General features: G+C 39.8%; 2 protein-coding genes and 1 long non-coding RNA gene across 6 annotated transcripts in view; 2 read left to right on the top strand and 1 right to left on the bottom strand.

The window, feature by feature from the left end:
* The window catches only part of LOC140153797 (uncharacterized), a 188,918-nt gene extending 188,037 nt beyond the window's left edge, over positions 1 to 881 (bottom strand). Inside the window, exon 1 of one of the 4 annotated variants that reach the window (XM_072176651.1) lies at positions 191 to 881. The gene's annotated coding sequence lies outside the window, so the exon portion shown is untranslated. The remainder of the gene's footprint in view (positions 1 to 190) is intronic. The other 3 variants (XM_072176652.1, XM_072176650.1, XM_072176653.1) reach the window with 3 other exon arrangements.
* Positions 882 to 952: 71 nt separating this feature from the next.
* Positions 953 to 4,143, top strand: LOC140153796 (uncharacterized). Its single transcript, XR_011859147.1, has 3 exons — positions 953 to 1,482; positions 2,461 to 2,579; positions 3,941 to 4,143. It is a non-coding gene; the product is annotated as an uncharacterized lncRNA (long non-coding RNA).
* A 21,122-nt stretch (positions 4,144 to 25,265) lies between these two features.
* LOC140152418 (uncharacterized) lies at positions 25,266 to 25,880 on the top strand. Its single transcript, XM_072174724.1, has one exon. The coding sequence runs from the start codon at positions 25,266 to 25,268 to the stop codon at positions 25,878 to 25,880; it is 615 nt and encodes a 204-aa protein (XP_072030825.1).
* The last annotated feature ends 234 nt before the right edge of the window (positions 25,881 to 26,114 follow it).

The raw sequence follows: 26,114 nt of genomic DNA, 5'->3' as shown, positions 1-26,114 counted from the left end.
GTATTGTCGCACGGGCTTAACGTGCACAGTTTTTTTTACCCATGCATGATCCTGGAACCTAGGATGAGGAACCTATGTATGGATTCGATCCATGTTTTAATATGTAATCGGCAATTGCGGAACCTAAAAAACATGGCGCACATATCATGATCAGGAATTGACGCAAATTTTACGGTAAAAGCAGTCATACCTAGAAAGGATAAAATTCAAATTGAGAAAATATTCTAGGTATGAATTGTACCGTATGATAATGTCACTCTCCACATAGTCCAAGGTGCTCTGACGATAACACTGCGATCGCCAGGCAATCTAAGTAGGCCAGTGGGACAACGAAACCGCTACGCCATAGTCCAAGGTGCTCTGACAATAACACTCCGATCGCCAGGCAATCTAAGTAGGCCAGTGGGACAACGAAACCGCTACGTGAACGAGCTACTCTCCACAAAACTAAAGAATGTCAAGAACTCAAGGAAGGTCATAAAACACCAATTTGGTGTCTTCCGCTCCCAAGAATATGTACCTAAAAGCCCTGTGGCTGATGTTACATGTAAGCTTACTTCAATACTTGAAGCCATGCAAGCCTTGAGACTCAAGTTGAAGTTGAGAGTGATTGCTTGCAAAATTCGACAGTCACGACTAGTTACGCGACGTTACATGCATGCAATGCATGCACAGCCACAGTTGCACACACACACGTACATGAATTATTATCGGAAGTTGCGAACTTCAAAGTGCCAATCGAATTTGCGTGTTATAATAAAGACGATGACTAGAATATTCACTGCGACGTATCCTGTTGTTATTTATATGCTGATTTCTTTCCGCAGTCGAAGTTTCAAAAAGTGAAATCTTCTGGAGCTGGAGTTTCATGACCGTGATGAGCGTATTCATGCTTTCAATACACACCACCTCAATGCCTTCGGCTAAATATTTCCCTAAGTTCAGGTGTGCCATTTGCGCATGCGCGAAAGTAGTTTGATTGACAGATTTCACCTCTGACCTCGATCAGCTGTTTTTGCGACAGTCATAACACTGACAGAAGTATCCAGTTGCGAAAATCGAATTATTTGCCTCATTTTAGCGACGTGCTTGGACTAGTTTGCAATAGTAATATTAGTATTCAATTCACTGAATATTTAGAGAAGCAAATGACATGATGGATAAGGACAGTTTAAGGCCACGGACATCGAATATACCACGAAAACTAGCTCGTTCACGTAGCGTTTTCGTTGTCCCACTGGCCTACTAGTATAGTACACGTAGATTGCCTGGCGATCGGAGTGTTATCGTCAGAGCACCTCGGACTACACGAAAACATGACGAGATTTGTCCCATTCACCACTGCATCACACAGATCTGTTGTTCATGCACTGTCATGACTGTACATTCATGATCATTGCAATACAGTGTATGTCGTGTATGTGTATACCGTTCTCCTGGCTGAGTATGTTGGGTGTGTTGTTTGTACCTCGACTCTGCAAGGTGAGTTTCTTTTTATAACTCATTAATTTTTTTAATGCACAAGTAAAACTAAACGACACAACATTAATTTTAACTGGCAGTGAGGATTCGCTATAGTATAGACGAATCCAACGAGCCAAGTCATGGTCAGGATTTGGTCGGCCATAGGCCAAGTAAAATAAAAACATGTTTCACGTCCAGGTTTTCAAAAAAAGGAGGAAGAGGGTCTTTTATTTTCTATTTTTTATCACAAAATTGGTGTAAATAGCCATACTTAGAGCTCAGTGTTTTAGCGTATACAATAATGCCTGGAAAAAGGAGGAGAGTTACACCCCCTCAAATGATCACAAAACCTTCCTAACATGTTTCTTGTATCTTAACAAGGCTATAGAGGGCATCCTAACTTCCTAGACATATATTTTGAAAAGTTATAACCGAATTTCAAAAAATAAAAATATATTTGAAGAAACCTCAAAAAAGGAAGCGGGAGGGGACGTGAAACATGTTTATTTTTTTATTTGGCCTTATTAGGGTCCCTGCATGCACCAAACAGGTGTTGTGAGTGCCCAATTGGGTGGATTACACCCGCTTAAACTTTGATGTGAGATTCTTTTGTGTTGTAAACTGTCATCATTCTTTTGTCTCGCAGTAACACGGGTGGTAGAATGCAGTTTAAAATATCCTTCAAGGCGCATCATTTCACATTTTAGGTGAGATAGTTTGGTCCCCGTCGCGGCTATTGCCGCCATTGAGGTGCAGGAATGCGTGAAATTTGATTCGTCTATAGGAAAATATGATTTTGACTTCATCTTCAGTCTCAATCCCAACCCACAGCAAGTGAGCAAACATAAAGTCTTGATTTTTGCAGAGTATGTAGGCCTACTATATGTTTACAAAGCAATCGTGTAAAAACAGAATTTTGTAACATATTCAGGGCATTCCCCATAGCAAATGTTACAATGGCTTTAATTACAATGTCATACTGTATTGTCTTTCCAGAAACTGGCACACGAAAGGTCCATTCTGCAAGGCATATCTTCCAAAAATCTGAACTATAAACACACGCTGAAGCAAAGCACCTGCAACCGAACAGCACAGCTTTCCTTATTGAGGAGGATGTAAGTAATTTCATTTACAAAGTTGTAGCCAAATGGGCGCAGCACACCACACAAAATGCCAATCCTATGTGTTCCTATATTTAATTCTCAGGCACGACAGGTATATATGAAATGAAAGTGCCCCTCTGACAAAAAATAAAAGAGAAAATCAGAAGGGCAAAAGAAAAGAAAAGGGACAAGGAACCCTTTTCTACCGAAATAAACCTGATCATGACCGAAAATAGTGTAAAATACGAAATTTTTGCGTGCTACGTCCCAATAAAGCCTTTTTTAGAAGCTCAAAGACAAACAACCTCTCTATGTATAATTGTATGATGCAACTTTTTTTGCAATGCAGAGTTTTTTTGTGTACCACCTAAGTTTTATTTTGCCCTCCTTACTAAAAAAGATGGCTATGCCCATGAAACTATCCACGACTAGTAGACTTAGTAAATTACAGATTAGTGCTTTAAATCTGTCTCCGCTCTCACAGTTCATAAAAAAAAATTAAAATTGCAAAATGATTGCAAGTGACTACTTTTGACTTTATGACCTTTGACCTCACACCTATTGAAATAGCATATCATGACTCTGCTACAATAATTTATCAATTTGGAAGGAAAATCTAAAAATTTAAAAAGATAGTACATTAACCCTAACACTGACCCATGCTTTTTGGTATCGGAAGTCAGAAAAGATCCGAATTTTTCAAGAAGAAGAAGAATTTTTGACTTGGCCCCTCCGGGATTCGAACCTTTGACCCCTCGCATGGCAAGCGAAGGATCGCGGACCGGTAGCTGCTCGGGTTATTGCTGCCCGCCAGCAATTCTGTGAGCATATCACACTTCGGTTGATTGCGTCATCGCAGACCCTGGGATGCATGCATGTTATGAATTTTTCATCGTGGTATTTTGTGGTTTTTACTGGTGTTAGGGTTAAGGCTTTAAGGAGTACTACACCTGGCCAATTTTGTGCTTATTTTTTGCATTTTTCGCAAAAATTATAGCACATTGGTGACAAGTAAGATATGTATAGGGGCAAGGACTCCCAACTACTGTACTGAAAATTCAGCAACTCAAAGCAAGTAGTTATTGATTTTTGATCAAATATTGGTTTTCCTCATTTTGACTGTAACTCCACAACTGTTGTCTGTGCTGATATAAAATTTCCAGTGCAGTAGTTGTAGTCCTTGCCCCTATAATATACATATCTTACTTGTCCCCAATGCCCTATAATTTTTGAGAAAAATGCACAAATAGGCACAAAATTGGGCAGGGGTGTAGTACCCCTTAAGGCACACAAACAGCCTAGATACCATAATCCTGATAATAATGTGTAATAATTAATCATTGGCTATTATTTTATTTTATTCCAATTTCCAGGTGCAGCAGTACTACTGAGGATACTGGTTTCGTGAAAGACAAAGAGGATGATGGTTTGGAAGTCAACAGCTGGCATCTGTTATCTGTCGCATCACTCGCTAGCCGTACTATAGGGCTTTTTAAACACACTATATCCGAGAACTGCTAAAACCCACTAACCGCTCCACCCAAAAGGGGGAATTAGCAGTCTGGGTTTAGCAGTTCTCTGGAAAAAGCCAGGTTTTACGATATAGCATGGTTTTGGACCACCACAGTCAAAAGGCCGTAGTAGGGCTATCACTGCATGCATTGAAAACTTTCCCAACATTATGTCAACAATTAAATTTTTGAAGAAAATCTTTTCTGGAGGGTGAACATTTGATGAGAACTTAAATACTTGCATAGTAATTTATGTGGTGCATAAACTAACTAGTAAATGTTTGCTCCAATTATTAAAATAATAAGGACCTCAACAAATGACTCTGACATCATGTGATGTAATCGTAATGCATAGTTCCTTACAGGCTGTAAAAGTTGCATGGAATTATTGGAAATGTTCTAGGCACTTTTCTTTGGTTTGCCTCAAATTCAGCAGTGACGTCAATGTCTTTTCATGGCTGCGCCACACGAACCACCCTTTTTGCTACACAATTAACTATCGCTTTACGATTCAATACGGGCGCCCACTAAAATATGCACCTACGTCACTACTGAACTTGAGGGGAACCAATGTATAGCCAAGGTTCCCTAGTCCAAAAATACGGATCGCTAGTCCGAAAAAATAGGAAATGGTTCACAAGTCCAAAAATAAATAAGGTTTACAAGACCTTAGCAATGGAAAATCTGCAGCCATTAGGACTAGCGACCATTTTTTTCTTGGACTAGTGACATTTATGACTAGCGCACCTTAGGATTAGCGGATGCAGGATAGAGTAATTGTAGACCAAATTGTTTAGTAGCTGCTACTGGTTTACCTTCCACCCCGTAAATATGATGAGTATCCAGTCCACTAATCAAGGGTTTAGGACCAGAAGGCCTAACTGCAATAGCTGCCCCATAGACATTTTGATAATTTATCTAAAATATGACACTTGGCAGCTATTGCAGATAAGGCCTCGTTAATGTCTGTTATTTATTAAATAAATAAAAGAAGACCCTACATGTAAACCCTTAACATAAAACTAAAATAAAAGAAGGTCCTACATGTAAACCCTTGACTTATAAATGCTTTTAAAGGAGTGTAAGTGTTCATAGTTTATTATTGGCAGACACTGTTTCTTTCATGAAAGCTGTGACTGACGCATCAATGCATTCACACCCAAAGCCTTCAGGAAAGACTAGCCGATGTCAGTCAATGCTACAATGTAGTCTTTTGTGAAGGCACCATATTAACCCACAAGCTGGACTCGAATTTCAGTCAGGGCCATTGCCTGCAGTTTTTCAGTTTTGGCCTTTGTGCCCCTGATCTTTGTTAACTTCAAGGTGTTCTTCATTCCTCTTGACAAGTGGTGCCAAATGGCCTTGACAAAGGTCCCCCAAATGAAGGTCTGAACAAAAGCCTTCTCAAAAGACTAGTGGCTGCCAATAGACTGTAAATAAATGGTCTTTTTGCACTCATTATCTCATACTTCATTACTAAATGTATTTTTACACCTATTTCTCTGGTACATAATTATTAGAAAGACAATAGTTCATGAAATAAACAAAAATGCATGGTGAATATGTAGCTTTGATCATTGTTTTAATTTATTTTGAGATCTGTAAGGAAGTGAAAAAATAAAAGCACTATTTTTTCATTAAAAAAGTATGAAGAAGGAAGTCCAACAAACCAAAACAGTTGAACACACCTACTTAATAGATAATAAATGATGGGGATTTTTTACTACATGTATCCTCTATTGTGTGATGGAAGATATCCAATAAAAGTCTGCACAAAAAGTAACACAGCTGAAATACGCCTATAAGTTCAGAACTAGTAATCGTTTCCACAATATTTCTACATAGAAAGAAGGATGATTGATTTACGCTCATTTTGATACCCCATTTGTGAAATGTCGTTCAATACTGATAACACAGTACATAGTGCTTTTAAAGAAAAACCACAAATTTAAAAGTTGCCATTTACAGCAATCAATGGTTTCAATCAATGACTTCATATCAATACAAATAACCACAACTTTCAATTCGGGTATTTTTCTTTAAAAACACTGCTGTGTTGTTATTATTGAACGAGATTGGACTAATGGGGTATCAAAATGCGCGTAAATAAATCATCCTTCTTTCTATGTTGAAATATTGTGAACACAATTATTAGTTCAAACGCTACAGGCATGTTTATAACAGCTACGTTACTTTTTGTGCAGTCTTTATTTTTATAATACAATTCAGCATATTCCCTCTAAGTGATTGTGATCTGGGACAAATCCAAAATTGGATCTAATCTATTAGAAATATTCAATCTAGAGAATTCAATCTTATTTGATTTTTAATCTAAAAACATTTGGATGGATTTTTAAAAATCTAATTTGAATACATCTAATTTGATTTTAATCTAAGGGGTTAAAAATCAATCTAAGCAATTTTAATCCCATATATTAAAATTGAATTAGATTGAATTCTAATCTATTGGATTGAATATTTCTAATAGATCTTAATAAATTTTCACACATTCTGTTACACCTAATTTATGAGTCCCGACTTTCAACACAAGTATTGTTCTTCAATTAGTGAGATTGAAGTGCGTTTCTGAATCCGGTCATTATTTCAGTCCTTTTTAATATTTCATTTGTTCCATGACTTCCATCTGCCTCCGCTGCAAAATGTGACATGAAATGGCTCACAGTGGCATTGGTTAATGGTGTCTGGCAGTTGGTTGTTACTTGTACAGTGTAGCTCTGACCTTTTAGTAGGCCTGAAAAAAAAAAAGAGGATTTTAGAAAATTTGTCAGGGTAAAGCTGGGACAGTGGCACAATCCCCGCATGGGGCTGTTACAGCGGCTTGGTTTGAAATCCTTGCCCACCCACTTCCCCCAAATGAGCACATGCATCTGTATTCCCCAGCCCCCCCTTGGCGGTGGTGGCAGATTTACCCCAGCTAGCTGTTCCCTTGATTGCAATGAAAGTGTAGTTTTGCCACTGGTGCCCCCAATCCCCCTCCACCATCGGTTGCACACCACAGGGTTCATTTATGTGCCATATTAGGGGCTGTGCAATAATTATCGGGGTAATAAAATGTCCGAACGACCCACCAAAAATAGCTTGCCCCCCTCTCAGCCTGCCAAATAATCGCTTTCCTCCCTCTTTTGGCCTGCCAAAAATCTTTGCCCCCAACACATGCCAAATTTTTTGGGATCCCAATTTGCAAACCTTAAAAGGTCTAGATATGTTGCTTGAGCACAGCGAGCATGAAAATTTGCATATTTCAGCGTTTCCATACTGTTTTCCTAAGCCTTTTTAGAGCATTTTATTTAAAAGGCACCCCATGAATGTGTGCCAAAAATTGCTTGCCCCCCCCCCCTCGGATCGCTTGCTTGCCCCCCCAATTTTACCCTCCTTCCAGGGCTCATAATTATTGCACAGCTGAGCCCCTTATAGGTATAAGGGGGCTATCATTTTCTTCAGAAGGGGGGGTCATGAATATACTGGGGGTCATAGAATTTTAAGACCAAAAATAGGGGGTTATAATTTTGTAGCAATCAAAATAGGGGGTTATAGAATTATTAAGGGCTGGCGACTGGTGTAACTTTTCTTACACTTTTTTTGAACAAAATGTGCACACAATCTTTATACAATGCAAGATTTTTATGCTCTCCGTGCGCCTTCTTTACGCTTATGGTCAAAAAATTTAACGCGCTTTTGTGTACTCCGCTCTAAAATTTTGACAGAAGGGGGGTCCTAAATTTTTGACCCACGATAGGTGGGTCGTAAAAATTTTAGCCCAGCCCTTGATCATGATGGAGGGGGTCATAAAAATTGACTTCAGTCACCGACATATTCATGACCCCCCTGCCGAAGAAAATTACATCCCCTGAAAGGTGAATTCAGTCAAATTTTGCCATCAAACACTGCATCATTTTATATCAAATTAAACTCCTTGATTATAAAGAAAGCCAAAACTGAAAATCGTTTTGTCATAGCACTTTCCGTAGCAAAATTACATCTTGTCACAGATTGACTTTCATGATATCATCAAAAACATTCAGCCAACATTAGAAGCTTCAATTGGCAAAACAAATCAGGATCTAGGCTCATGATGGAATTTCCGGCTCATGACAGAGCAGCTTTTCTACGGTGCGGAACTGCTATCAAAATCCTCTAAAATTCCATGTGCGATTCTCTCATTACAAAAATAAATCATATATTTGGGTCAAGTGAAGTATTGACAACATATTCATATAGGTTTCCTTGACCGATCTTTTCTTTACGAGGAAAATTTACAAAATATTGTTGTATTTTAGCCTAGTCGTAAGAGATTCCCATTGAGTTTACATGTACGAACCTGTTATTCCCACCTAGACCATGCCAAAAACATGCCCACATTTTAACTCGATTATCTACCAAACTGGTCATAGATCTCCTACAATTTTTGATATGACATAAATGAAAGTGTTACTTACCTAATGTATCCATTCCATGTCGAGATCTATGACTGGAATTCCTGTAATTCGTTGCCAAATATTGGTATTTTCCTCATTTTGCACCACACAAACCAATGGAAAAAGTTACTTCCGGGTTGCCGAGAAGGCAGGGAAAGTAGGCGGGGCTTGTGAGAAAAACTTCTAGAATCGTTTGAGTCGGGACGGTAGAAACACCGAGTGCATTAAAATATACGAACCCAATGTGGTGGTGTGCTTTCAATAGCAGATAAACAAAGCCCGTAGCCAATTACGATGCGTGCTTTTGATTGGTTATTACAAGGCATTTCGTCATAAATAACTAGAAAACTTTTTTTTCTGACAGGCCCCCCCTCCCCAAGTTTCTGCAGGGCGCACTGTCCCGCGCACACTACTAAATAATCGTCCCATTGAAATACACGGGAAAATACAAGAAAGTAAGTTTGTTTTTCTACCCCGTGTAACACCATTTTTAATATTTTGATCAAACCAACGATTAAACTTTTATTTAAATTTAATTTTTTGGGACAAGTTAAAGTTAAGACAAACTTGAAAGATACGAACTCCTGAACAGCGCCATTCCGAATTTCAGCCAGCACTCTCGCCTCCTTACCAGTTCCGGCCTGAGACGATATTCGTCTCAGGTTCCGGCCATGATATTGTTCCTCCGAGGGCCTTTTACCCATGCACATTCGATTCGGAACATTTTCTGAACAGATTTGTAATGTTGAGCTCCTATTCTATCGTTTTTATCAAAACAACTAAGAGTCACTCAAATATGGTTCCCTCGGGACGCCGATATATTTCGCATAGGCGCTATTTTTTATACACCAAATGCGGAAGGATTTAGTGTAGTGCACTCTGCATGCACCGTGTGCTCAGTGTTGCCAAAACTTTTCAGCGTCAAGGCGCGGCGCATTGACTCGCCAGGCCGCGGTAAAGGAGTCTGAAGTAGCCCAATTTTTTAAGCTTCCAAAAAAGCACCCAATACCGGATATTTGGGCGGATTTACCCAAATTTAGAACGCAAAACACCCAATTGGGCGGAAAAGCACTTGACTTTGAAACTTCCGGTACTTACTGGGAAGTTACTGACCGATCAATAAATGGTCACAAAACCCATTGTAATTTCAATTTGGAGCTTCAAAGACTGAAAACCTTTATAAATCGGCTAAATTGAAAGGAAAATACATCAAATTAGTGCCGCGGCCTGAGACTGGCAAAAGTAGCCCAATTTTAGACAAGTAGCGGCATGCTTTTTTGAGTAGCGGCAAGTGATCGCCAAGTAGCCCAATTGTGCGCCTAAGGCGCGGCGTTGGCATCACTGCGTGTGCTGTGGGCTATTAAAAGGAACGTTCATAAATACCTTGGGGGGCTGGAAAATTTGGTGGGGGTCCAAAAAGTTTTGACCTTCCAAAAAGTGGGGAGGGGGTGAAAAAAGTTTTTGACATGACAAAGGGGGGGTCAAGAAAGTTTTGACACCCATAAAGAGGGGGGGTCAAAAAAGTAAAATACTAAATTTGTGCGCACATTGTCCCACTAAAGTCCTTTTCATCCCGATCATGGGCGTAAATAGTGTAAAATACAAAATGTTCCCGTAAACACACCCCCAGTAAACAATTTTTTGAAGCTCCAGTATATAGTAGCCCCTATGTATTAAAAACAACTGCAATTGTTTTTTGTCCGTGCCCCAACATTTTATTTTGCCGTGCAATAACTTTTGAGACCTTATTTGAAAGCGATTTATTTATATTCTATGATGTCCTGAACTTATGGACAACTTAGGCCTATTATAGACATAAGGCCTGTAAGAGTGACACTGGTAAATGATAAGTGTATTGCAGGTCTGTTTGTTTGAATTTGTAACAAGGTTGAAACTGCATAAGTTTAATCCACTATACTAGTCAAATAAAGCATTACCTATAGTGGAAACAACATCGGAGTATTCATGTGGGTGTGTGTGTGTGGGTGTATACAAAAGGGGGGTCAAAAAAGTTTTCAGTTCATAAAGAGGGGGTTCTAAAAGTTTAACATACAGACAGAGGGGGGTCAAAAAGTTTTGACATACCGAAATCAAAATTTTCCAGCCCCCCTACCAACGTATTTATGAACGTTCCCTAAGACAAGGCTGTGGGTACATGGACTTCTAGTATAGAACTACACTTCCGACTACACCAGGCACAAAAAGAAACTCGTCAGTTCATCCTTGCTGTTCAATAACTTGATATTTTTGGATTATTCTGAAATATATATTTTGTTAATTGGACTTTGCTTTCTCATTTGACACCCTGTTCGTGAAAAACGAACAAGAATTGACCAAGATATGCGCCTCCAAAGCCTCAAACCTCAAAATCAAAAGTTGCATTTTCACAAGCACCACGGGCCAATCAAAGCACGCACAATTGAATCGTTAAAATTGCAACTTTTCATTTTGGGGTTTGAGAGTTTGGAGGCGCATATCTTGGTCAATTCTTGCTCAATGTTCACGAACAGGGTGTCAAATGAGAAAGAAAAGTTCAATTAACAAAATGTATATTTCAGAATAATCCAAAATTATCAAGTTATTGAACAGCAAGGATGAATATAACTGACGAGTTTCTTTTTGTGCCTGGTGGATATCTGTGACATTAGAGGCCCATTCAGTGTTTTGCTCATCTGGATGATCATAAAATGATCAAAATTCACATTTTGGTTAGGATTTTGGTACCTACGGTATATGTCATTGTCATAGAGTGTGCTATTAATATTAAACATAGCATGCTAGTGGCAGTGGCGTGCGCAAAGGGGGGGGGGGCACATGCCCCCACTTTTGTTGGTCATTCATGGAAATTCAGGGAGAAATCAGTCATTCCGCTCATTTACTCTCCTAATCAGACTCGGGGAACTGAACAAACTCCCCCCCACCCACCCACTTTCAATGTGCTACGCATGCCACTGGCTATAGTGGTTCGGCCGAAAACCATGCATTTAAGACAAAATAAGGCATTTTACATGAATCTGTAATTTATATAGGGCCTACCGTACTGACTGTATATAAATTAGATACATGTATTTGAATGGGAGCAAAATGTAAAAACTATGGGGTCATTGGGTGAGAACATGACCTTTTTCTTAAATCGAGTGAGAGCCGAAAGTCCGAAACAGTGCCACGAAACCTCGAACATTGAATTTTATAGTTCGGAATGGCTTCAAATTCTTTGTGGTTTTTTTTTCTCAAAATAAGTAACAAAATCAGTGATAAAGGAAAGTTGCTCATGCTGTTCAAATTGAAAAATAAGGGTCTTTGGGTGACAGATCAAAATAATGGAAAAATAGGGGGTCTTCGGGTGACAGAGCATGTGTTCGTAAACAAATATGGGGTCTTTGGATGATGTCCAGCGACGCTGAAAAGGGGGTCTTAACAGCCCTATACGCGTCACCTCGAAAGTGGGAGTGCCCCGGGCCTAACTGACACCTAATTGGATTCAGCCAATTTCATTGTGTTTTAAAAGGTCAGTAATCCGATCGACAGCCTCAGCCCCGATTTTTCTCAGTTTTGGTATCATATAATAGATGATATTTTTCTCATTACCATTCTGCAATTTGGCGCTATAGCTCCAAATTGATGTATTTCCGAAGTCATCGTAAAAACACGATTTGTGGTTACCACTTTGCGAAATTTCACACGCCCCTATGAATGTAGCGGCCAGGAATTTCATTTGCTATTTCAAATTAGTTTTCTTGCAGTGGCGGCGCCACGGGGGGCATCAGGGGCCCCCAATCATAACTCTTGCCCCTCCTGGCCCCTGTTGCCCCCCTCCCCTCGTAAAAACCAAAAATTACGAACATTTCACCTTTTTGTGGTAATTTTGCGCAAAATTGGTTGATTTTGCCCTCCCGCTGAAATTCATTTTGCCCCTCAATGCCCCCGAAAGAAATTTCTCAGGGTGTTCAATTTCCATTTCCATAGCAGGATGCCATTTTACCCTTTTCGCAACCTTAATTAATCACATTGACAAATTTGGGCTAAGAGTTCTACATTTTGGTTATTTATCAATTATCATATTAATGATATTTAACATTCAACTATTATTTGGACTAAGATAATGTATTTAGTACTTGACCACTATACCTTAAATTTGGTGACTTTAATATGTATGTTGATGAAGAATATTGTTTTCCAATTTTGGGTAACGGGTATAAATCTATTATCGACAGCACCCCTCTGTTCCCCTATGTATAGCGTGGGTTCCCTTTGTTGTTCGGGAATATGTAGCGTACCCAGGATTGTTGCCGGTGGGACAAGGTACCGTAACGTTGGGAGGGAGGGAAATGGTTAAAAAATATCTACAAACTTTGGCGGCAAAACATCCAAGGGGGGGAAGATATTTCACATGGAGGCACCCCCCCCCCTTGTCCCTCTTTGGCTACGCCATTTGCTTCGGGGAGCAAGGACTTTTGACACATTTACTACACTGTAAATTGGCCAGAACACATGGAACGCGTTCATTAATGTAACGGTTTTTTAACACATGACACGTGTTCAACTTATTTAGAGAACACTAGTGTTAATGTAGAGAACACATGTGTTATTACCTCAGAACACTAGTGTAACATGTTCTAATCCTTTAAACTCTGGTGTTCAAAGTTACTATCTATGAACACCTCGGACACATGAAAGAAATGTAACAGTTTTTTAACACATGACACGTGTTCAAACATTGATTTTCAGAATGCTGGTGTTCAACCTTTATTTATACATTTTCAAAATCTCATTACTCGACAATAAACAAATGCATGGTAGTATAAACAAGATAATGGCGGTGTTCCGAAGAATTCCGATGAAACCAGAGAGTTTTCAGCTAAGGCAAGTCCAAGGCTCGAACCCTCGCCGATCGTATCTCCCGGCTGACAGCGCAACGCATTTTAATGCGATTAAAATTGCTCGGCCATAGTCACACTCTGGTGTCTCTCCTATGCTTGTTCATAGCTGTCAACAGATATACGGGCTCCGAGTCGCTCCCAAAGTTGCCCTGAATTTCATTCTTCTCTAAATCCTTCGAATTTACTCTCACTATCATCCCATTTGTCTTGGAAAAGACAGTTTGTCATAGCGTTTCCCGGAAGCGTTTCCACGTTTCATCGCCATTGTTGTTGTTCTTGTTGTTACTTATATCCCTCCTTCAAAGGAGCACCGTGTATTTCTCGCTGACACGTCGCAGCTCTCCAACGCCTCTATCTGCTCATGCGTTCCATTTTTGAACACTAGTATTCAATATAATCATTCAGAACACTTGTGACACGTCTGATCAATACTATGTGTTCTACATTATACTAAAAGAACACTAATGTGCAAGGCTTATCATATTTTCAAATACACTAGCGTTCTAAAGAGACAATTATGAACACCTCGGACGCGTCTGAGAGGCGTCACGTGTTCGGGAACATTTGCAGTGTATCTAGATAGTAAATGTGTCAAAAGTCCTTGCTCCCCGAAGCAAATCTATTAGTGGTGGTATAATATTTGCACGCAATTTGGACATTCCCCTTATATTATAAACATCGCACATTTTCGATAGTTTAGGCTAGTCAAATTAAGAAAAATATGGGTTCCACCACTAATTGCAACAAAATCCATTTAATCACAATCCATTTAATCACAATTCATTTCAGAAAAGCATACCGGTATTTAATAATCTACCAAAACACGTTTCAAAACGTAAAAAGGGGCCAAGTTTAAAAAATCTTTCCTGTGTGGCTTTTCACCCTTTTTTAAACTTGGTCCCATTCAGTAAAGTGGTACCGTAATAACATGAAGAATGAGTCCTAATTTCTACATGCAACAATTAGGTTTAAGACTGTTCGAAAGCGGTGCAATATGACGTAGGCTATGTATTATCAAAAACATTTGAAGGTTTATGTTTCATTATATTGCGTGTTCATAAAGAGTAGTAGAGTATTATATATACTTAGCAAATTGACTGTCTGTCAACCTGTTACATATTATAGGCCCTACATCTGTACATAAGGCGCAGGATCGCACAAGACGATGAAGAATTTAACAAAGTGAGTATTTGCTACTTTTGCTTAAATCAAAATACATTATAACGTCTTTACGGAAAAACTTCAATCAAGCACGAACATTAATTAATTTACTCTACAAAATGAACACTGACAACTAAGAAAACAAACAAGTAGCCTAAAGATGACTTCGTATGGGTCTTTAGAAACTTTCATAAATGGGACCAAGTTTAAAAAAGGGTGAAAAGCCACACAGGAAAGATTTTTTAAACTTGGCCCCTTTTTACGTTTTGAAATGTGTTTTGGTAGATATTAATTCTTTTTTTGAGGTAAAAAGATATTGCGCGGTAAGTGGTTCTTTGTAGCCATGCGAGGCGAAGTAGTTGGATATCCATATTTCACGGTTAATGGTTCTTTGTAGCCCTGCGGGGCAAACTAGTTGGATATCCATATTTCGCGGTTAGCAGTTCTTTGTAGCCCTGCGGGGCAAACTTGTTGGATATCCATATTTCGCGGTTTGTGGTTCTTTGTAGCCCTGCGGGGCAAACTAGTTGGATATCCATATTTCACGATGAGTGGTTTTTACAGCTTCGAGGGCAAACTAGTTGGATATCCATATTTCGCGGTTAGCAGTTTTTTGTAGCCCTGCGGGGACCTATGTTCGATATCCTCATTTCGCGGTTAGTGGTTTTTAAACGACCCGTAACCACCCCAATCAGCTGCATGGGGTAAAAGAATTATTAAAAAATAATAGCTGAACCCTATAGTTCAGCCAGGGACTGGAAACGACATATTGATGACTATATATAGAGTGTATTCAATAAATCCAAGCGGAACGAGAGCTGCTAAGTAACCGCTATCCGAACCATAAACACATGCATTATCAGACAACGAGTGTTCCATTTCCTCATAGCTTCTCACGTTGTACACACGTCAGTCGAATTTGGCGGTGTTGGTTTGTTAGCCCTCCAAGTTATAACATCGTTCACTTTGTGTTGAACATTTTATGTGGGCCGCACTGTAATAACATAAAGATCATTCAAGAGGTCACTTCCCGATTAACATGATTAAGCTAAACAGCCTATGTGGAAGAATTTTATGCATGAGCATTGAGCAACCACATCAATGATGTAGTAATGAATACCCTCTATTGTTATCGGATTAATTTTTACGACCTTCGATTACATGGGAGTAGCAACGAGGACACGGTGTTTGATTTCACTCACATAATAGATCAATATTGACCTTCATCCAGCAAGTATCAGCCAAGCACTACAGTGGCCAAGCACGAAAGGTTTCTTGTTATCTCTTCAAGTATTTTTACCTTAGGTCTATAATCATAATGCAGGCCTAAATCCCGGGCCTAAATTAAGTGTACTGTTCGAGTAGGAGGATTTGTTTGATATTATTCTTGATTTTGAATAATATTATAGTACCTGTTTGTTTCCATATATCGGTTATTAAAATTACAATTCACCACATACACATTCCAGTTTGCGAGAGGTTTATAATGAATAAATGAATAGGTGTTATTATTTCGAATTATAATTATTTAGGGAGAGTGTTTTAGGATTTTGTTAGAAAAGGGATGATTGTTGATCATGTTTATTTTATTGTTGTATGTATTTTCCTGTCATTTCCTGCAAACCTAATAAAGATATTTTGATAATTGAAAATAGTCTGTATCATAAATCGTAGAGGTTGAAAGAGTCAACAAGCGTCAGAAATTATAATTTGCCATGGAACTTCGGTCATATTTTATTTGAAATATAACTGGATGTTAGGGTCTGCATGCATGGTATGCATAGTATGATGATATACAGACACTGACCTTTCCCTAAAACTATTAAGCAGCAAGTTGTGTATCACACCCATCATGGGTTCGAACAACGCACTGAATGGTCTATTGTTCTATTGTGTCCGATTTGAGCGCTGACATATTGGAAAATGTTGCCAATCAATATTCATGAGAGTGTACATTCAACGTCCAATTTTCGAAATTGGGTGACTTGTGCTTGGCAGGTGTAAAATACATCTGACTGGGCGTTTTAAATACGTAACGCATAAAGGCATTGCCATCATCGAATGGCTGCATATAGTGCTGTTAGCGTTAGGCCTATGTGGGGGGGGGGGCTGTGTTTAGTTTCTATAATAATTATTATAAGGCCTACATTTTGTCATTCCTTTTTCTTTTCTCTGTACTCATTCTTTCCTTGAAGTATCACTCCCTCTTCTGATCTCCTTCCTTCTCCATCCCCTTTGTCCCCTCTCATTCCTATCATTTTTCTTACCTTTCTATTTATTTACTTCTATTTATTTATTTCTCTTCATTTCTTCCTCTTTCTCTCTTCCTCCAATCCCCCTCTCATTCTTCATATCCCCTCTTTCACCTCTTCCTCCCTCATCCCTTCCCAAGACCTCTCACAGAAGAGCTGACCTCCTTCAGTACGCCACTGTTTATGACATTCTCTTTCTTAAAATAAAATAAAATGTCAATTTGTGAAACAACTTTTATATAGGCCTATACCGGTATACTTATAATTTGTTACATGTATACGTATAGCTATTAACATTATACAGTACTATAGACATGTAGACATGGCAGCCTTGATGTGTAATCATACACCAAGCGCATTCAATTTATTTAAATGAAGCACGTCAGTGGGGTGATCACGAACTGTACTCAGCGGCTAATGTGTGCTTTTTGTGCTTACGGCTACTCAATCACATCCTTGTGTGTTATGGTAACAAAAGGTACTTTTCGTTCCAGACGTCGCTTTCACGCGCCTTTCGTTTGATCACTTATTGACAGTAGCTTGCTAGGTAAAGCGTTAATACACTGTCGGGTCAGCTTACCGATTTAATGGCGGAAGCCCTTTGCCCCAAACAAAAGGTACCTTTCGATGAATAGCTTGTCAGATTTCAAATCGGCACAAGGTTTCAATGCGTTACGTAATCTATTTCTTCTCCATCTTTAATAGCTCCATGGGTTCGAACCCCTTTATTGTATTTTATTGTTAAACCTGAATAGCGTGATTACTTTTGAATGAGCGGCAGGATAGCTGGATCTATCTCCTTTTCCTCACATCTTCTCTGTAGTACAAACAAGGGGGTGACACTAAATTCACGGTTGTTCTATTAGCAACGCAAAACCTATGACAAATTCAGCTGGTTTACTAGGTAGAAAGTGATCCGTTATGAATAATTCATGTTCGACCCCTTGGATCATGTTAATTGATATTGGCAAATAACAACGTTGTTAGTTTTGCGAACTTTGCCTGTTCAATGAGAGTATAGCGCGCCCCAATACATCTGGGCACAAACCAGGCGAAAACGATCCAGTTTAATGAAATGGCGGACGGGTATTCCCATCAGGCACCAGTGATATGTTTTTTCAAAGAAAGTCTACTAATTTGATATGAAATGACATCTTGCAATAGCAAAGTCAAAATTAGGACTTGCTGTCAATAATATGAAGGAAATATGTGACAGAGGCAAGGTGTGAAATACAAGTAGTATTTAGGTTATAATAACCTTTGATACCCGACATGACCTTCCATCATGGCGCCTTATTCGTCTTATGTATTTCTAGTATGCTCTCAAGTAAAATAAAATACCATTCTGCACTAAGCAGACAGAATGTTACTTGGCTCCCAGCATGAATTATTGATTTTATACGGAGGTAAAGAAATGCACAGTGTATGTACAAGCCGTGCAACAATACTACAAATATTTACGGTAAATCTGAATAGTGGTCACATGTTGACATATCATGTGTTCGGGAAATCACGTGGCAACATTTTAAGATTTCAGGCTTGTTTACTAGTTAATTGCCATTTGTACTCTTTATTATTTATCTTTGTTCATTAACATATATTTTAAATGCTGATAAATCGTGGTTGGCTGCCCACGATATCTGTTAAATTCAATGTTTTATGAATATAATTCTACCACGCAGAGGGGGTCACGCAGCAGAATGTCACATCACCTGACTTAGCTAGATTTCGAAGCTCTGCTCTTCAAATTCATGTAAATTTCAAAGTTAATATATTTAATATGATACTAATTTTTTGTTATAACCAAATGGTACACGAAATATACTAGCTATCAGCCTTCACTCAGCAAATTGACATGCCCGGCATATGCAGCCATTCTCCGTCTGGATAACATGACTGTCGTCCTCAATACGTCTGGGCACAAATTTAAATAACAATACGCTATTTACATATCAATGCGGCCTCATGCTAATTAAAGCTGCCCCATCCAGGAGTTCATCTATGGTACAAAGCTGTCTTTTTATCTAGTGTTTAGACAATGTTTACTCAACCATTGCTATCAATGGATGTTGCCATTTTTGACGACTTCTAACTTTTGAAATGCCCAAAATGAATCAATAAAACCGTGTATAAGGTATTTGCGGGGATATTTGGGCGCGATTACAAAAAATTAGAAAATAAATGGCCCTTCTGGGTTGGGTATCTATAGAGGCCCTGCATGAAATTATTGATTGGCTCCAAACAAAGAATTTGAACCGGTGTCCTTCACCGTAGTTATGGCGGAGTACAGTCCATTCAATCAAATGTTGTCATCAACCTATTTGATCGTAGTGCAGGGTTATGTGTGTGAGACGAACTGTCACGGTAGATTGCAATCATGCTTTTGTTGAATGCATTTGAGTAGTCTGCCATATTTACGGGATGATACGTCACATGCAATGCCTCTATAGATTCTATAGAATTTAAGTATGATATATTTTCGATGGTAATATATTTTCACTTTCAAAGTTTGTAGTTTTCATAATTGCAATTTCTGAATATTATATAAAAAGCGGAATAAGTCTATAAATGTAAGAGTATCGGATCATTTTGAATGTTAATAAATACGAAACGCCGGCGGTAGACACCAGCGATATCAGGGATTGCCGCGATTCTTGCAGTAGCTTTTATGAATAGAATACAATAGTGGAGTCTGTTTTGAAGATCTGAGAGCGATTGTTGTGGTAGGAGCATAGTCTGAAATGAGTTCAATGATGTATTTTGGAGCGAGACCGTGTTTAGCTTTGAAAGTTAGCAGCAAGATCTTAAACAGTACACGATGTTTAACTGGTAACCAATGTAGCTTCCGGAGGACAGGTGTAATGTGGTCACGGCGCTTGGTGAGAGTAACAAGTCTTGCTGCTGCATTCTGGATACGTTGAAGAGGTGCAATGTCACAAGATGGTAAACCGTGAAGGAGACTATTGTTGCAGTCTAAGCAGGAGGATATGAATGCATGAACCTGGCGCTCGGTGGAGCTCTGATCCAAGTATTTCCTGAGTTTGCCAATTTTATAAACACCATAAGAGGCAAACCGACAGACATTGCGAATGTGTTGTTTCATTTGTAAAGTACTATCAATGATGACACCGAGGTCTTTAGCAGAAGAGGAAGACTGTATTTCAGCACCTCCAATATTCACAGTAGGAAGAGGTGATGACTTGCGGAATTTTGATCTGATATGGATTATTTCAGTTTTGGTATCGTTAAGCATCAGCTTATTATGAATTGCCCATGACCGAACATCTGCAACACATGCTTCGAGTCTACTAATCCCTTGCAGGTGCTCAGACGGTTTAAGTATTAAGTACAATTGGGTATCGTCAGCGTAAATGATATGTTGGATACCTGTGTGCACATTGATTACATCGCTTAACGGGCCTGTTTATAACACAAAGTCTAAAGGTCCTTTGACAGACCCTTGTGGAACTCCCCATGGCAGTGGAAATGCATCTGAAATTGTATCTTCGACCACAACGGCTTGAACACGATTTTTCAGGTACGAAACAAACCAATTCAGAACAGTTCCTCCAATACCATATTTGTCCTTCAATCGCTGAAACAAGACATCGTGATCTATTATATCGAAGGCTGCTGAATAGTCTAGAAGGACAAGAACTGCTTCCTGTCCTTTGTCGATGGCGAGGAGAAGATCGTTTTGGACTCGCAATAACGCAGTCTCAGTCGAATGATGGCAGCGATAAGCTGATTGTGCACTGGAAAACAAGTCATTGCTTCGCAAGTAGGTCTTAAGCTGAGCAGCAACAACTCTCTCGAGTACCTTGAAGATGAACATAAGGTTCGCAATGGGTCTGTAGTTCTGAAGATCATTACGATCAAGATTGGATTTCTTCAGAAGAGGCATGACATAGGAGAGCTTGAACGCATCTGGAACAGAACCTGACATTAATGATGAATTTATGATGCCAGTGATACAGGGCAACAAAACATCAAGGGTTTCTTTGACCAGCCAAGTTGGGATAGGGTCTAATTTGCAATGCTTTGATGCGCTTTCACGAATAACTTTGGATACGGTGTCCTCTGACACCATTTTGAAGTCAGTAAAACTACTATTGCAATGTTCAGACACTTTAACACTGGACTCTGGTAACTGAATGTTGTCAAGCTTATCACGAATCTTCTGTACCTTGCTATGAAAGAAGGCGCCGAAGCTATTGGCAAGCTCAATTTCTGAGGAATGATCAGGCATGCCAACAGAAGAATCCGAGGAACAGAGTTTGTTGACAATGCGAAATAGCTGTTTATCATCAGCGCTCGCAACCTCTTCTTGATGATAGCAACATTTGGATTGTTGAAGAGATTCATTGTACAGTTTACACGGTTCTTTGTAGAGCTGCTTATCAATTTCAAGACCACTCTTCATCATTTTACGTTCTAAACGCCGTTTTTCTCTTTTAGATTCACGTAGTTCCTCTGTGAACCACGGAGTAAATGATGAATACCTCCCGTAATTTATTTAGTCTAAAGAAGCCAGATTTTGTTCCTTGCACTTGAATATATGTGTTGAACGGATATGATAGTCGTTAGCTTGCTTCTTGAGAAAGAACCGTGCGTCTTGAACTCAAAAACTGACAAAAATTCTGATTTTATATGTGCCGAACTATAGCGCAGCGTAGACTAGCTGCACTCACTCGTGGAGGCAATCTAAAAGCAGATGACCATTGACATCATCATGGCGTATACATGTTCACTCACACACAGAGAGGTCAATTACCAGGCTATTGTCAGTAGCCTTAGTCGGATGTCCCTCGCTTCATTATGCGTCTCAAAGGTTGGAACCAAATGGCCATGCGTGGCTGTGGATTCAACCTACCATGGCGATTTCTGCCATGAAGATATCGGGGAGCATGTGGAGCATTGGACTCATGATCGCAAGGTTGTGGGTTCGAACCCCATCTCGGCCATTGCCTCCACTCAATAGACCAAGAGTAATCATTGTACCGTCCAAAAATGGTCCATTAGGCTATGATGTTTCCAAATAGACATAAGAGTTTGTAGAAATTGACCTTGTGTCAGCTTGGCGTGATGGCAATCGCCCCTGCCGAGTTCATCCGGGAGTTTCAGAAATACAATACAATACAGAGCAAAATGATTTTGAGTAAATTTGGATATTCATAATTGACATTCCTAGGATGCGGTCATTATGAATATTGATTATGAATATTCATAAGCTGACGTCGTTCATTCTGAATATTCATGAGATGAAGTAATGATATTCATTAGCTGACGTCATTCATTATAAATATTCATGAGATAACGTCATTCAATATGAATATTCACGAGGTTACGTCATACATTATGAATATTCATGAGGTGACATCATTCAATATGAATAGTCATGAGGTGACGTCATTCAATATGAATAGTCATGAGGTGACGTCATTGAATTTGAATATTCATGAGGTGACGTCATTCAATATGAATATTCATGAGGTGACGTTTTTCAATATGAATATTCATGAGATGACGTCATTCATGAAGTGACGTCATTCAATATGAACATTCATAAGGTTACATTCAATATGCATATTCATGAGGTGACGTCATTCATATGAATATAAAAAAAACCTCGGCGCACGGTGCATGCTGCCTGTATCCTCTGCAATATTTTATCTTAAAATCATCTCTTTTTGTCACGCGAACTGTATATAAATTGAACTGAATGCTTTTTAATGCACCTGAAACACATTGATTGTGCTGGATTTAATTTGCGGTTTATAACTTTTGCGTAAATTTGGAGGCATATTTCTGACTGTCAACTACAGAAAGTGACCATCTGAATTCTGCACCCTGTCATCTACTATACACTGTGCTCTTGGTTGGTTTGTCTGCATGGCTGAGCATGTTTCTCAGTGACCAGTTTGCATCTATAAAAAAAATCAATGATGGATCAATGCAACTAAATCATCCAAGCACTTCAACTGTAATTGTTCTGCATGATGGCTACCATACAACAATACTCTAGAGCTATGCTTTTGAGCATTGGTAGTGCTGTTACCAACTCAGCATATAGAACTAGACTTGACTCTAACACATGGAGCAATCTTTGTGGTTTGGGTCTATGTACCACTAAGACCATACGTGGTTGCAGAGGCGGTAGAAATAAACAAAGACTGATAAAACCAATCATAGGAAATAGATACTACAACAGCTATGAACAAAATATCAGAGCAGTTAACTCCTCTAATATTATCCCTATCCCTGTTAACCATAACCCACAGGGAACTCTGATAAATGTCAAACTGTCCAAGCTAAAACAGCAGCCGAGATCTCTGAAGACCCAGTTTGCTTCCTGGAACGCCCGTTCCATTTCCAAGAAGATTCCATCAATTTGGGACTTTGTAACTCATGAGAACATTGATGTTTTGGCCATTCAAGAGACATGGTCATCTGGAGATGACCGGGATGGCTGTACTATTGCTGAATTGAAAGACTCGCTCCCTAACTACGATTTGTATGAGGCTCCTAGGAAGAACAGAAGGGGTGGAGGTTTATCCTTTATCCTTTATCCTCAAACGGGGATACAAAGTGGTTGTAAACAGCACCAAGGCCTTCAAATCCTTCGAACTACTAGATTTGACAATAACTCAACGCTCTGCAAGTCTAAGAGTTTTCAACATCTATCGCCCTCCAAGATCCAAAGTAAACAAGCTCACTCCTGCCATGTTCTTTGATGATTTTGAAACACTTCTGGAATTGATTATACCCATTCCTGAGCAGATTTTCCTCGCAGATTTTAACTGGCATGTGGATGAGTTGAATGATAGAACTGCATGCAAATTCTTGGAGCTACTTGATGCAGTTGGCCTTCAGCAGCATGTTACCACAACAACGCATGACTCGGGTCATATTCTAGACCTAGCTATCTCGCGCCATGATTCAAGTCTTGTTTCGGATGTGAGTGTGGTTGGTGGGCTCCCCTCTGACCATAGGGCTGTGACTTGCCTCCTGAATATTCAGCCCCCTGCTGCTCTCAAGAAAACTCTAACCTATCGCAAGTTTCGTGGAATTAACATTGCAAATCTGATCTCTGACATTGAACAATCTTCGTTATGTCAGAACCCTGCAAGTAACCTTGAAGATCTCGCTCTTCAATTTGACACTGTTCTGCTTGGGCTTCTTGATGCCCATGCCCCGCTTGTTACGAAATCTGTTACTGTTCGCTCTCATACTCCTTGGTTTTCTGATGAACTTTGAGAGCTGAAGCAGGAGAAACGCAAGGCTGAGCGGAAATATATGAAATCGCGTCTGGAAGTGGATAGACAGATCTATAAAGACCACTGCAAGTGGTCTAAGAACAGACTTGACAACCGACTTTCACAAATCAAGCATACTTGATAGTGGTCCTATGAGACCTGTGAGACTTATTTAGAATTGTAAACAGTCTTACCAATCCCAACTCCGAACGCAGCTTACCATCTCATGATTCCGATGAGGAGTTAGCTGACCGCTTTGCAGACTACTTTGAAGAGAAGATCCGTACAATTCGCTCTGACATTGATTCCTCTGAACCACCGCTGGTTTCGGTGCAAATTGATGAGTCCTGTAACAGCTCGTTTGATCAACTTCAAGAGCTATCGGAGGAAGATGTTAAAAAGCTCATTCTGGACTCACCTACAAAGAGCTGCCCTCTTGACTCATTCCCAACATGGCTCCTCAAGAAATGCCTGGACAGCCTACTACCAGTAATAACATCGATGGTGAACATGTCGCTTTCTACAGGTACCATTCCAGTATGCTTAAAGACTGCTCAGGTCTGCCCCATTCTTAAGAAACCCAATTTTGACAAAGAAACACTCAAGAACTACAGAACTGTTTCCCAACTCAGTTTCATCGCCAAGCTGATTGAGAGATGCTGCCTGCAACAAATTCAGAATTACATGGACTCTAATGACTTGTATAGCAGTGCCCAATCTGCCTACCGCCCCCATCATAGCTGTGAAACTGCATTGCTTAGAGTGCAAAACGACCTGCTCCGCGCGGTTGACGGACACCAGGATGCCATCCTTGTCCTTTTGGACTTCAGCGCGGCTTCGATACCATTGACCACGACATCTTCCTTCAAAGACTGAATCTGCGCTATGGTATCGGAGGCACTGCTCTCAAGTGGTTCAGATCATACTTGGAAGGTCGGACACAATCAGTTTTGATTGGTAAGGCAGTTTCTTCATCCCATCATCTGCAATATGGAGTTCCACAAGGCTCTGTTGCGGGAGCGCCGGGGTTCACATACTCTGCTCCTCTCAGTGACATTGTGAACCAACATGGCCTGAACCACAATATCTATGCAGATGACACTCAGGTTTATTTGTTCTTTGATCCTGGAGACCGCGCGATCATGATTGACTGTCTTGAAGGCTGCATAAAATACATTAAAGCCTGGGCTTTGCAAAACAAAATGAAGTTCAACGACAGCAAAACTGAGATCTTGTACTTTTACTTTCACTCACGCTTTGTTAGTTCCAATCCCCCTTCCACTGTTACCATTGGTGACTCTGCAATTGATCTAACGCATGAAGCTCGGAACCTCGGCATTATATTTGAAGACAGCCTCGATATGGAGAAACACATCTCCAATGTTTGTCGTGCTGGGTGGGCATGTATTCGCCGCATTGGACAGATAAGGAAGTTTCTGGATGAAGCAGCAACGGAAAAGCTCGCGCATGCCTTCATTACATCCAGAATTGACTGCTGCAACAGCCTTCTCTTGGGACTGCCTGAGAAACTGATTCAACGTCTCCAACGCCTACAGAATGCCACGGCTAGGCTTGTCTGTCTTGTAAAGCGCAACGAACACATAACCCCAATCCTCTACAAACTACACTGGCTCCCCGTCCGTCAGCGGATCAAATACAAAACTCTCCTTCTGACTTTCAAATGTCTTCACAACATGGCTCCCACTTACTTAAGCGAACTAATCTCACGACACAAACCGAAGCGTAACCTACGTTCTTCATATCTCACACTACTCGAAATACCAGCTGCTCCAAGGACTGTCACATATGGCTCGTGATCTTTCGCCTCAACTGCCCCATCATTATGGAACGAGCTTCCGGAAGCAATTAGGAGCATCCAATCCATCAACCATTTCAAAAAAGCACTGAAGACTTTTCTGTTTAACCAGTACTTCAACTGATGTTCCTTTTTTGAACTTGCATGGCTCATGTGTATGCCTTTTTAATCTGTTGTCTTTGAAGAGAATATTATTTTACTGCTGATACTATGTTAACTTGCCTTTTTTAATGCT

The sequence above is a fragment of the Amphiura filiformis genome, chromosome 5 (genome assembly GCF_039555335.1).
Source record: "Amphiura filiformis chromosome 5, Afil_fr2py, whole genome shotgun sequence".
Taxonomy (NCBI): domain Eukaryota; kingdom Metazoa; phylum Echinodermata; class Ophiuroidea; order Amphilepidida; family Amphiuridae; genus Amphiura; species Amphiura filiformis.
This window is presented reverse-complemented; position numbering and strand designations above follow the sequence as displayed.

Coding starts and splice junctions, on each gene's coding strand:
- LOC140152418 (XM_072174724.1), top strand. CDS start 25,266: ATGAAGTTCAACGACAGCAAAACTGAGATCTTGTACTTTTACTTTCAC.